This window comes from Coregonus clupeaformis, chromosome 19 (genome assembly GCF_020615455.1).
Source record: "Coregonus clupeaformis isolate EN_2021a chromosome 19, ASM2061545v1, whole genome shotgun sequence".
NCBI classification, from domain to species: Eukaryota; Metazoa; Chordata; class Actinopteri; order Salmoniformes; family Salmonidae; genus Coregonus; species Coregonus clupeaformis.
The window spans coordinates 14,907,206-14,920,009 of NC_059210.1; the positions used below are offsets into that span (position 1 = coordinate 14,907,206).

Genomic DNA, 12,804 nt, shown 5'->3' on the forward strand with positions numbered 1-12,804 from the left:
TGTGGCAATAAATGTGTATCTGTCTCCTGCTGGTCATTTCCGTCCTCTAACCGGGACGTTGGGACAGTTGTACCTGTACTAAATCGGCACCTCTTTCAGAGACCATCACCACTTGGTGGCACTCTTTTTCATACTCACATCATTGTCAAAGCCAGCAGCAAGAACCGGATCACTTTCCTTCTTTAAACAGTCCTGTTTTCCTCAGTCATCACAATGAATAGAAGTAAGCAATAAGATGTTGAGTTGAGGTGAATCAAAACCAGAGCTGTGACTAATGCCATGATGTGTTTGAGTGTAGCTCTGTCGTGGTCTGAGGTATGTAGGGATTACTTTGTGTGTTCTGTCTGGGTGGATCACGCACGCACGCACGCGCACACACTCACACACACACACACACACACACACACACACACACACACACACATCACAAAGGCAGCTCTCTCTTTGGGTCTGACACACACATACACACACACACACAAAGCCCACCCTTTACGAAGGCAGTTCTCTCTCTGGGTGTGACAGGGAACATAGCCCTCCGGCTGGGCACCATGTATTATAAAGAGGATATCTAAAGGTAAATTATTAACTTTGCCATCAGTTAAGTGGTGTGTTATACAACAGAGCAGAGAGAGAGAGAGAGCAAGAAAGAAAGACAGACTGCTTACCTGTCGCCTGCTGAAGTTTATAGCATGCAAGATTATACTGCAGCCTGGTCAAACAACACACACACACGAATGCAGCATGCACACACACACATACAGTTACACACATCAGTAAATGTATACAAACATCCATAATCTTAGCATACGCCCCCCTCCCCCACACACGTACACAAAAAACCAAAATCCACCCTCTTGCTATTCAGAGACACACACAATCCATCACGCGCACACACAAACACACACACACACACACACACAAAACGCCATGTCCAAACTGCACAGGAGAAGCATCCTCATAACTGTAGTTGTGACTGGTGACAATAATGACTGTCACTGACAAATAGGGTCAAGCATTCCTCCCTCTCTACATACCTTCCGTCGTGGAGGTAGAGTGGGGGAGGGTGACCGGGCGGCTGGGCGACTGGACTCTGCTGGGCCCCTGGCGGGCTGGGCTGGGCGGCTGATCCTGGGGTAGGCTGGGTGGCTACTGCTGGTACTTGGCCTGGCTGGGCTGGTGGTTGTGCTAGGCCTGCCTGGGAGGCTCCTTGGCTGGGCTCGGTGGCTACGGGGCTGGGCTGTGCCTGGGGGCTGTGTTTCTGGGTCATGGGGCTCTGCTTCTCTGAGTTCGGCCCTGAGTGGGGATCTGAGATGAAGAAATTTAGTTTTCATGGTAACAACAGAGATGCTTCGTAGTAGTAATGGAGAGGTTTCATAGCAACAGTTGACTCGAAACAACACTGTGCCCTGAACAGCGGGAGCAGGAGAAATCTAATTGAAAACTAATTGAAAAATGTACAAGTCGTAATAGAGAAAGGAAATATCAGAAATGTCACTTTAGTCCCTAAAGATGTAGGCGCTGTTCTCTCTTAGCACAAAACTCAAAACGGATAATCAAAAGGGCACGTTTCAAAACTCTAGGCATTAACAACTCACTTGTAAAGCGAACAACATCACCTGGTATTTACCAGATATTCCCATCTACTATTCCACTCCTTGTGGTTACTGTCCAACCTGTGATTGGATGATAGGGAGTTCGATCCCCGGGTGAGTCATGCCTCAACAACCACGCCCACTCATTGACTTGAAGGAGATCGAGTGCACACATTTTTTTTAGAGTGAATTGTTTGTTGCAGAAAGTTATGTTTAACAGGCTAGAGTGTATTTCGTTGAAGATTTTTTTGTATTGGGTATATTTACCGATGGCCTGTATTCTGTAGGTCCGGAAAAATACATCAGTTATTGTCTCTTAAAATATATATATATATATATATATATATATATATATATATATATATATATATATATATATATATATATATATATTTTCTGCCTGAAATCACTATCTCTGCGACACGGATTTAGTTCCTATGTCTCTTCTCATGGAGAATTCCACGTTCAGGGGAAAAAGCGATCGTTTCATGCGCTGCAGGAGCTGTATTTACTATGCTCCCTTTCGGGACAATGTGGACCAACTGGAGTTCCGATGCAACAATTGCTTACTCGCAGAGGACTATCAGGAAGAAGTGGCTACTCTTAGCAAACAGATTAAAAACATACACAATCTACTTCTTCTCTACACCACAGGCTGGACACCGTTCCGATGTGTTGAGAGTATCACCACCATGTCAACACTCCTTGACCGAATGGCAAATGCCTTCCAGGGACCCCTCCCCAAAGAAGTCTCCCACTTCCCTGAGAAATGGAGCAGGATCGTTGCTTCTGGTGGATTTAGCAGATGATACTGTCACCAATCCTGCTGCCCAACCATGGAAGCACGTCACCAGCCGTAGGCCAAATGGAGGAAAGCGGCCTGTGGCGAATGGGGCTTCTTTGGTGTTGGGAAGCCCGACCCAAATCCAGTTGCCTAACAGCTCTACAGAGAGGATGGGGTCCATCCAAATCATCTTGGTGCCTGGTCCCTGTCCTCGCATGTCCTCCTGCCTTCGGAGATTCCCGCGCCATCGTCCCCTATCCGGACTCCTTCCCAGGGGGATTCTGCCTTGGACGCGGATCCGCTGTGCTCCTCCTCTCACTGGACCTTGAGGGTGTTTGAAGCACTGGCTCCTCCATCAGCCATAAAGGGTTTTGTGGCCGGCGGGAGGCACAGAAACTGACGGAGCTCCTCTGCCATTTCACCAGCCGTTATCATCAGCAGCTCTATGGTGAGAAACATCTCAGTTCCCGGGTCAGAAACCTTGTGCCATCCTGGGTCTTGGGTACATCACATTACTAGGCCACGTCCTACTATTTTATGCCAGAACAGGATTTTAAAGAACTGATTGGAACTCTGAAAGCATCAAAATATTTCAGGCCAAGTGCCATCACTGAGTCATGGCAGTGAAAGATTCAGTAGGTTGCTGACGCTACACAACTGGCTACGAGTCTGTAGCTCTGTTGGAGTTACTTTTGTGGATAACTTTGACGCCTTTTGGAAACAGAAGATGCTCTACAGAGAAGATGGAGTCCATCCAAATCATCTTGGTGCCTGGACCCTGTCCTCGCATTTCTCAAGGCTGCGCTGAGACATTTCAACACCCTGTGTTCCGCTCAGGTAATCCCAACAATAAATGAATAGCATTATCATCATACCGCAGGCCCGCAACAGGTAACCCTCATTGACTCTTGTTTTAATCCACGTCCTCGCTCAAAGCATAGGCCCAATTGTACAGTTCTAGACAATCTTGTATCTATACCAATTCAAGCTAGCCCAATGGTATTTTCAAATATGGGTTACCAACTGAGCATATTATGCTTGAATTAGAGACTCAGTCTGAGCTGAAATCCCGCAGCTGTGGCATTGGACTGATTCATGTAAATGCCAGAGGTTTGATCTCGAACATTTATTTTATTATAACTGTGGCCTCTCAAACCAACGTGGACATTCTGGTCATATCTGAAGCAGGCTAAATAAGACTGTGCCGGATACTGATGTGTCTCTGGCTGGTTATAATGTTTTTAGATCTGACAGAGTTGGCAGAGGTGGAGGTGTCGCCATATTTACAAACAACTTAAATGTTTCTGTATATGTCACTACATCTGTCTCTAGGCAATTTGAATGTCTAGACCTAAATGTGGGCCTTGGTAATAATGCCCAAATTATGCTAGTGGGAATTTATCGCCCTCCCTCTGCCTCAACATGTGGTCTTAGCCAATTGTCTGACTTGCTATCTAACTATGCTAAATCTGAATTGTGAATTTTGGGTGATCTTAATCTGGATTGGTTGAGGCCAGTTTCTGATAAACTGAAAAATATCTTAATTGAGCAAAATCTAACTCAGCTGATAAGTAAACTAACCCGCCCCAACTTTAAACACATCTACCCTTTTAGATAATATTTTGACAAATGCCCTTCATAAGTACAGTGGGGAAAAAAAGTATTTAGTCAGCCACCAATTGTGCAAGTTCTCCCACTTAAAAAGATGAGAGAGGCCTGTAATTTTCATCATAGGTACACGTCAACTATGACAGACAAAATTAGAAAAACATTTCCAGAAAATCACATTGTAGGATTTTTAATGAATGTATTTGCAAATTATGGTGAAAAATAAGTATTTGGTCAATAACAAAAGTTTCTCAATACTTTGTTATATACCCTTTGTTGGCAATGACACAGGTCAAACGTTTTGTGTAAGACTTCACAAGGTTTTCACACACTGTTGCTGGTATTTTGGCCCATTCCTCCATGCAGATCTCCTCTAGAGCAGTGATATTTTGGGGCTGTCGCTGGGCAACACGGACTCCAAAGATTTTCTATGGGGTTGAGATCTGGAGACTGGCTAGGCCACTCCAGGACCTTGAAATGCTTCTTACGAAGCCACTCCTTCGTTGCCCGAGTGGTGTGTTTGGGATCATTGTCATGCTGAAAGACCCAGCCACGTTTCATCTTCAATGCCCTTGCTAATGGAAGGAGGTTTTCACTCAAAATCTCACGATACATGGCCCCATTCATTCTTTCCTTTACACGGATCAGTCGTCCTGGTCCCTTTGCAGAAAAACAGCCCCAAAGCATGATGTTTCCACCCCCATGCTTCACAGTAGGTATGGTGTTCTTTGGATGCAACTCAGCATTCTTTGTCCTCCAAACACGACGAGTTGAGTTTTTACCAAAAAGTTCTATTTTGGTTTAATCTGACCATATGACATTCTCCCAATCCTCTTCTGGATCATCCAAATGCACTCTAGCAAACTTCAGACGGGCCTGGACATGTACTGGCTTAAGCAGGGGGACACGTCTGGCACTGCAGGATTTGAGTCCCTGGCGGCGTAGTGTGTTACTGATGGTAGGCTTTGTTACTTTGGTCCCAGCTCTCTGCAGGTCATTCACTAGGTCCCCCCGTGTGGTTCTGGGATTTTTGCTCACCGTTCTTGTGATCATTTTGACCCCACGGGGTGAGATCTTGCGTGGAGCCCCCAGATCGAGGGAGATTATCAGTGGTCTTGTATGTCTTCCATTTCCTAATAATTGCTCCCAAGGTTGATTTCTTCAAACCAAGCTGCTTACCTATTGCAGATTCAGTCTTCCCAGCCTGGTGCAGGTCTACAATTTTGTTTCTGGTGTCCTTTGACAGCTCTTTGGTCTTGGCCATAGTGGAGTTTGGAGTGTGACTGTTTGAGGTTGTGGACAGGTGTCTTTTATACTGATAACAAGTTCAAACAGGTGCCATTAATACAGGTAACGAGTGGAGGACAGAGGAGCCTCTTAAAGAAGAAGTTACAGGTCTGTAAGAGCCAGAAATCTTGCTTGTTTGTAGGTGACCAAATACTTATTTTCCACCATAATTTGCAAATAAATTCATAAAAAATCCTACAATGTGATGTTCTGGATTTTTTTTTCTTAATTTGTCTGTCATAGTTGACGTGTACCTATGATGAAAATTACAGGCCTCTCTCATAATTTTAAGTGGGAGAACTTGCACAATTGGTGGCTGACTAAATACTTTTTCCCCCACTGTATACAGCAATGGAATTTTTGCTAATGATTTCAGTGACCATTGTCCCGTTGTCTGCATAAGAGAGGCAAAGCTACCTAAATCTAGCCCTTGCCTTATTACAAAGAGAAATTATAGAAATTTCAATTAGCAACAATTCTTGTCTGATCTGGGATTTTGTGAATGGGGGGTTGTATCAGATATCTCTGACTTGGATCAAGCCCTAAATTGTTTTACTTCTTTGCTCAACTCTATTTCAGATAAGCATGCTCCGTTCAAGAAACTAAGGGTAAGGGATTGAGCTAATCCTTGGTTCACACATTAACTATCAGATACACTTCAGGAGAGAAATTTAGCTTGGGGTAAGACTGACTGATTCTACATCTGACTGGCAGTCCTTCAGACAGTTGAGAAATAGATGTATATCACTGGTTAGAAAAGCAATATCAACATACTTTTTGAACTATGTATCTGAGACTGGTGGGAATCCAGCAGCCTTCTGGGAGGTAGTCAAATCTCTGAAACAATACTCCATCCCCTCATTACCCCAGCAGATTATGACAGCCTCTGGTCCCATAACAGACAAGATGGACAATTATGGTGCTTTTAATAACCATTGCCTCAGAGGGCCACCTATTTGATAAAATAACTTTTGAAAACTCTGATTCCAGCAGAGGGAGTCCTTTACTCACCTCGAGCCAGGTTGCAGAGAACAATCAATACATTCCCAGATACACGTTCCTCATTTTCATTTAAACCATTTGATGTCTATGATCTGCTAAGTGCCTTATTGGATATCGATGTTAAAAAATCCACTGGGGCTGACTCACTTGATACCTTTTTTCTGCAGCTTTCTGCCCCACTTATTGCAGAATCATTAACCTAGATTTTTAACTTGACAATTGTTTCTGGGGTTATCCCTCAGATCTGGAAAACGGCACAAGTCCTCCCCCTACACAAAGCGGAGATCCTTCTGACTTGGATAAACACCGTCAAATTTCCAAGCTACTGTATCTTGCCTCGCCAAAGTGTTAGAGTCCCTGACCAACTCTCAACTTAGAACTTTTTAAACTTCTCATTCTATGCTTAATGAGCACCAGTCTGGTTTAGACGTGGACTTAGCACTGTTTACGCGGCTACACTTGTCTTAGATTATGTGCTATATTGCTTAGACCATAAATATCATTGTGCTGCATTATTGATTTTGATACGGTTGACCGTTTGTTACTTCTTCAAAGGTTGTCTGAAATAGGCCTAGATCAGGCATCTTGCAAATGGTTAAATAACTATCTAACGGACAGGACACAATGTGTGCTTACTGACGGTATCAAATCTAGTTCCCTCAATATTACGAAAGTTGTGCCGCAGGGTTCGATTTTGGGCCCTGTTCTCTTCACTATTTTTATAAATATTGGTCTATCTGTTAAAACTTGCAACATTCATCTCTACGCGGATGATACAGTCATTCACTCATGTGCACTCTCAGTACAGCAGGCCATTCATGACCTTCAGCACGGTTTTGACTCTTACTTATCTTAAACTAGTGCTATATGCTAATAAAACCAAGTGGATGTTGTTCTCTAGGTCTCGTAATATTGATCCTGAGGACCTGCATATTTGCACATTGAAGGGAGACCAAATTTACCAAGTTCCCCATTATAAGTACTTGGGTATTTGGATTGACGATAAATTGACAAAAAAATTTAGAATTAAGATTGGTTTCTTTTATAGAAATAAATCCTGCCTCACTTTGGAAAGTAGAACGAAGATTGTTCAAGCAACGCTTCTCCCAATACTTGATTATGGTGATATAATCTACATGCATGTGGCAGCCTCTGCTTTAAAACCTTTAGATTCAGTCTATCACTCAGCACTGCATTTTATCACTGGGGACAATTTTCGTACACATCACTGCATTTTGTATAGTTCTGTTGGCTGGGAGTCTCTGACTACGAGAAGGGCCCAGCATTGGCTACTTTTTGTAAATAAAGCAGTTCTTCAGAGCCGCTCTCTGGACATGCTGGTTCTGGAGGTCCTGCGGGTCTCCACTGACCAGGAGAAAAAATGCTTTTAGTTTTTATGCCCCCAGCTCATGGAATTGCCTTCAGGCCACCTTGAAATTAGACTCGCTGGTCTCCATTGGAAAGTTTAGATGGAGTTTAAGGGAGGTGATGTGAGAGTTGCGTTTGTTTTGATTAATGTTGTTATATTTATTGTATTGATATTATTTACTCTATGTTCATGTTTACAGGGCTCCCTTGCAAATGAAACCCTGGTCTCAATGGTGACCCACTCTTTATAAATAAAATGTAAAAACAAACAAAGACTGTAAAAATGGGACACGATACATCTCTGCTTGGCACTCAGCATTAAGAAGATAGATTGGGAGGAAGGCCCTGTGATAGACTAGCATTCTGTCCAGGGGGTGTACTTTAAGATGCATCACGCTACAGAAACAGGCGATAGGCTCTTGCTCCTATGAGCCGTTCCGGCTAGCACAAGCCAAGGGTTGTGCAAGGCTACTTACTTATTCTGCACAAAAACATTGAGCCTATCATTATATTTTTTTTTGCCGATTAAACCAGCTGTTCTCATGAATGACTCAGATGTGAAAGATGAGTTAAAAGACAATGACATAACACAGGGAGCATTACAAGTGTTAACAGTTTAAAGAAATGGACAACTTCTGAAATTTTCTCCAGAGCGACTGGAAAAAAACAGCAACAGTCGATGGAGCATCTAGAGACACTGCAATTTCCTCTCTCTCTCTCTCTCTCTCTCTCTCTCTCTCTCTCTCTCTCTCTCTCTCTCTCTCTCTCTCTCTCTCTCTCTCTCTCTCTCTCTCTCTCTCTCTCTCTCTCTCTCTCTCTCTCTCTCTCTCTCTCTCTCTCTCTCTCTCTCTCTCTCTCTCTGCATGCTGGGAGTGTTTGGTGTGTGCTGGGAATTGTTTGAGTGAGTGCTAAGTGCGAGTGTTGTGTAGAGTTAGATATCCTGGGTTTTCCTTTTCTTGGTGATATCCATTTTTCTTCTAGGCATGATTAAGGTTATTATTTCTATTTTTTTGTTGTGGTAGAATTAAGTATATTGTTTTTCGTGTCGAAATTACCCTCATTTTGGTGGGGATGGCGGCCCGAATCGGGACGCCGTCCCTGTCACTTCGGCACGGCTTTAGGTGTGTTACTGAAGCTACTGTCACGGTGGAAGAGGTTCTGGTCGCCGTAGGAGAGAAGGTAGGGTATGAGAATGTTGCTTATGCGTCACGGATGAATAAAGCGGTGGTGGTATTTCTTAAAGAAGAGCGCCTTGTTGATCGTATGGTTGAGCATGGCATACTTCTTAAAGGAATGTTTATTCAAGTTACGCCGCTTTTTTCTCCGTCAACAAGGGTAACGATTTCAAATGTACCGCCGTTCATTCCAAATGAGCTATTGGAGCGCGAGTTATTGCGCTTTGGGAAGTTTGCAAGTTCAATTAAGGTTGTCCCATTGGGTTGCAAACACCCGGCGTTGAAACAGGTAATGTCGTTTCGGCGACAGGTGTTTATGTTTTTGGACTCACCAGAGCAGACTTTGGAGTTATTGTTTAAAGTCAAGTACGACAATAGACTGTATATGGCTTATGCTAGTACGGGTAGTCAACGGTGTTTTGAGTGTGGGGATGTTGGTCATAAGCGAAATGCTTGCCCGAAAAGGGAGAAGGCAGAGGGAGGGGCGCAGGTGGTCCTCGTAACGCCTGGGCCCACTGATGTAGGAAGAGGTGGGCTGACAGTGGTAGAGCAGCCACACGCATCTGTTGCTGAGGAACAAGTTGTCCGTGTTGAGGGCACAGAGGTGCAACTTGTACCAGAGGGAAATGATATGCAGCAGAAATTTTTTTTGTAGAAGGTAAGGATGGATCTGAAGGGCCATTTCCTCAGACTGGTGAGGAGGTGCCCAGTACGAGTGCTGTGGTACAGGAGGGGGTACATGTGGAGCTAATCTCCCAGGTAGTGGAGGAGATGCCCACTACAAGTAATGGGTTACAGGAGAGGGTTCATGTGGAGCTCATCTCCCAGGTAGTGGAGGAGATGCCCACTATGAGTGCTGGGGTACAGGGGGGGCTAGTCTCCCAGGTAGTGGAGGAGATGCCCACTATGAGTGCTGGGGTACAGGGGGGGCTAGTCTCCCAGGTAGTGGAGGAGATGCCCACTACGAGTAATGGGGTTCAGGTGGGGCTAGTCTCCCAGGTAGTGGAGGAGATGCCCACTACGAGTAATGGGGTTCAGGTGGGGCTAGTCTCCCAGGTAGTGGAGGAGATGCCCACTATGAGTAATGGGGTTCAGGTGGGGCTAGTCTCCCAGGTAGTGGAGGAGATGCCCACTATGAGTGCTGGGGTACAGTGGGGGCTAGTCTCCCAGGTAGTGGAGGAGATGCCCACTACGAGTAATGGGGTTCAGGTGGGGCTAGTCTCCCAGGTAGTGGAGGAGATGCCCACTACGAGTAATGGGGTTCAGGTGGGGCTAGTCTCCCAGGTAGTGGAGGAGATGCCCACTATGAGTAATGGGGTTCAGGTGGGGCTAGTCTCCCAGGTAGTGGAGGAGATGCCTGGTACGAGTGATGGGGTGCAAGTGGGGAGTGTTGAAAGGGATGTGGTAGAGGGGAGTCAGTGGTCTGTGGCCTCAGTTGAGGAGGATCAGGAGAAGGATATGGATATCTCTCTTGATACGATATCAGCTGGTGAGGACTCAATTTACGATCTAGAGGAGGTAAATGGGTTTCTGGATCAGACTTTTGGGAAATCCGTCAAATTGGCAGATTATTTTGATGTTGATAAGTTTGTGATGTCAGCTGTGATATTACAGAAGACGGTGGGGTTAGACCAGTTGAGTGAGAAGAAGCGGTTTCGCTTGAGGAAATTTGTTACTGCTGTTGCAGCAGCAAAAGGTGGTGGGAAACGTGGTCAGGTTAAGAGAACATTTAAATAATGATGATGATTATGCCTCATAGGGTGTTCTATTCTCTTTGTCTGGTTTCTCTGTGGTATCTTCTGCTTTTCCTTTTTCTTTTCTATATGGAGGTACTAAGGGTAGGTTCTCTCAATATTAATGGAGGAAGGGACAGGAATAAGAGGGCTTGGGTATTAGAAGTAATAAAACAGAAAAGGCTTAATGTAGTTTTCCTACAGGAGACACATAGTGATGAGGAAAATGAGGCTGACTGGGGTATGTGGTGGGAGGGGCAGCATATACTCAGTCATGGTACTAATTTCAGTGCTGGGGTGGCAATCTTGTTTTCTTCAGGCTTAGGGGTGACTGTGGTATCTACAACAGAGATTGTCAAGGGTCGGGTTTTATTGGTCAAGGTGGATGTTATGGGGTTTTTGTTTGTTTTTTTGAATGTTTATGCTCCTAATGAGGGTACAGAGCGTATTGTTGGTTTTGATAAAATAAAGGAAACCTTAACACAGTGTGACCAAGAGGGGTGTATGGTTTTACGGGGGGACTGGAACTGTACAGTGGATTTTACTGTTGATCGCACCGCTGAAGAACCTCACGTGCGGTCAGCAATTTGTCTGTCTGGTCTATTAACTGAGTTTGAGCTTTCTGATGTGTGGAGAGTAAGGAATGCAAAAGTTAGGCAGTACACATGGCTAAAAGGTAATGAAGGTCATGTCAGTGCAGCAAGGTTAGACAGGTTGTATGTATCTGAGCAATACTGTAGTAGGGTTGGAAGGTGTGACATTACTCCTGTGGGTTTCTCTGATCACCATATTGTCACTGTTGATATTCACTTGTCCTGTCCATGAAGGTCATCATCTTATTGGTATTTTAATGTTAAATTGTTACATGATGTCATGTTTTGTGAAAGGTTTTTGTTGTTTTGGGAAAAATGGAGGGTTACAAAAGGGAATTTTGAGTCCTTGAGACAATGGTGGGAGGTTGGGAAGGCCCAAATACGATTATTTTGTCAACAGTATACTGCTCTGTTTCGAATTGAAGTTAAAGAGACTATCAGGGCCCTTGAACAGAACATTAAATCTATTGAATTGAAGTTGCTCACTCAGAATGACCCCGGACTAGTCATGAACTTACAGGACAAGAAACATGAATTGAGGTCGTTTCTGCATGAAAGAGTGAAGGGTGCCTTGATTAGGTCTCGTTTCGCTTCCCTCAAGGATATGGATGCTCCTAGTGCTTTTAAAAAAAACCTAGGACAGTCGACATTGCAACGTAAACAGATGGTCTGCCTTCGTCTCCCTGATGGGAAGGTGACCACGGATGACAGTGAAATGCGTCAACATGCCTTGGATTTCTATTCTGCCCTCTATAAGGCGGAGGATTGTGACTCTCTGTGTACTGAACAGTTGTTACACGGTCTTCCTCAATTGGGACCTGAGCAAAGAGTCGCATTGGACTCTGACATTACACTGCAAGAGCTGTCCACAGCAGTTATGCAGCTCTCAACAGGCCGAGCCCCTGGCATTGATGGTTTACCATCTGAGTTTTATAAGCACTTTTGGGGGTCTATTGGGGAGGATTTTTATGAAGTGGTGTGTGAATCTTTTCATGAGGGCTCTCTTCCTGTATCTTGTCAACGTGCGGTACTTTCACTGTTGCCAAAAAAGGGGGATTTGGCTCTCGTAAAAAATTGGAGACCTGTTGCTTTGCTGTGTGCAGAATATAAAATTGTTTCTCAAACAGGTTGAAAGAGTATCTGGGATTGTTGTTCCACAAGGACCAGTGCTACTGTGTACCTGATCGCTCTATTGTTGACAACTTGTTTCTAATAAGAGATGTTTTGGACATTTGTAAACCGTCTGATGTAAATGTGGGTTTACTTTCTTTGGATCAGGAGAAGGCTTTTGATCGTGTGGACCACCAGTACTTGTTTAAAACAATGAAAGCCTTTGGGTTTGGGGATGTTTTTTTGTATTGGATGAATTTACTGTATACTGGGGCCTCGTGTATGATGAAGGTGGGGGGTGGTTTGAGTTGTCCCATCCCTGTCCAAAGGGGCATCAGGCAGGGATGCCCAATTTCAGGGCAGTTATACAGTCTGGCGATTGAACCAATGCTTTGTTTTTTAAGAGCGAAGCTTACTGGTTTCTCTGTGCCAGGTGTAATGAAGGGTCCCACGATAGCACTGTCTGCGTATGCAGATGATGTGACAGTTTTTATTACAGGGGGTGAGGATGTTAAGGTTCTCTCAGATGCTTTAAAGGTGTATGAGGGGGCC

General features: G+C 44.4%; 1 protein-coding gene across 1 annotated transcript in view; it reads right to left on the reverse strand.

Annotated features, from left to right (window-relative positions):
- The window catches only part of LOC121531185 (membrane-associated guanylate kinase, WW and PDZ domain-containing protein 2), a 338,801-nt gene that overhangs the window by 8,166 nt on the left and 317,831 nt on the right, over positions 1-12,804 (reverse strand). Inside the window, exon 18 of the mRNA XM_045205201.1 lies at positions 1,035-1,305. Within this exon, the coding sequence (XP_045061136.1) occupies positions 1,035-1,305 (271 nt within the window). The remainder of the gene's footprint in view (positions 1-1,034; positions 1,306-12,804) is intronic.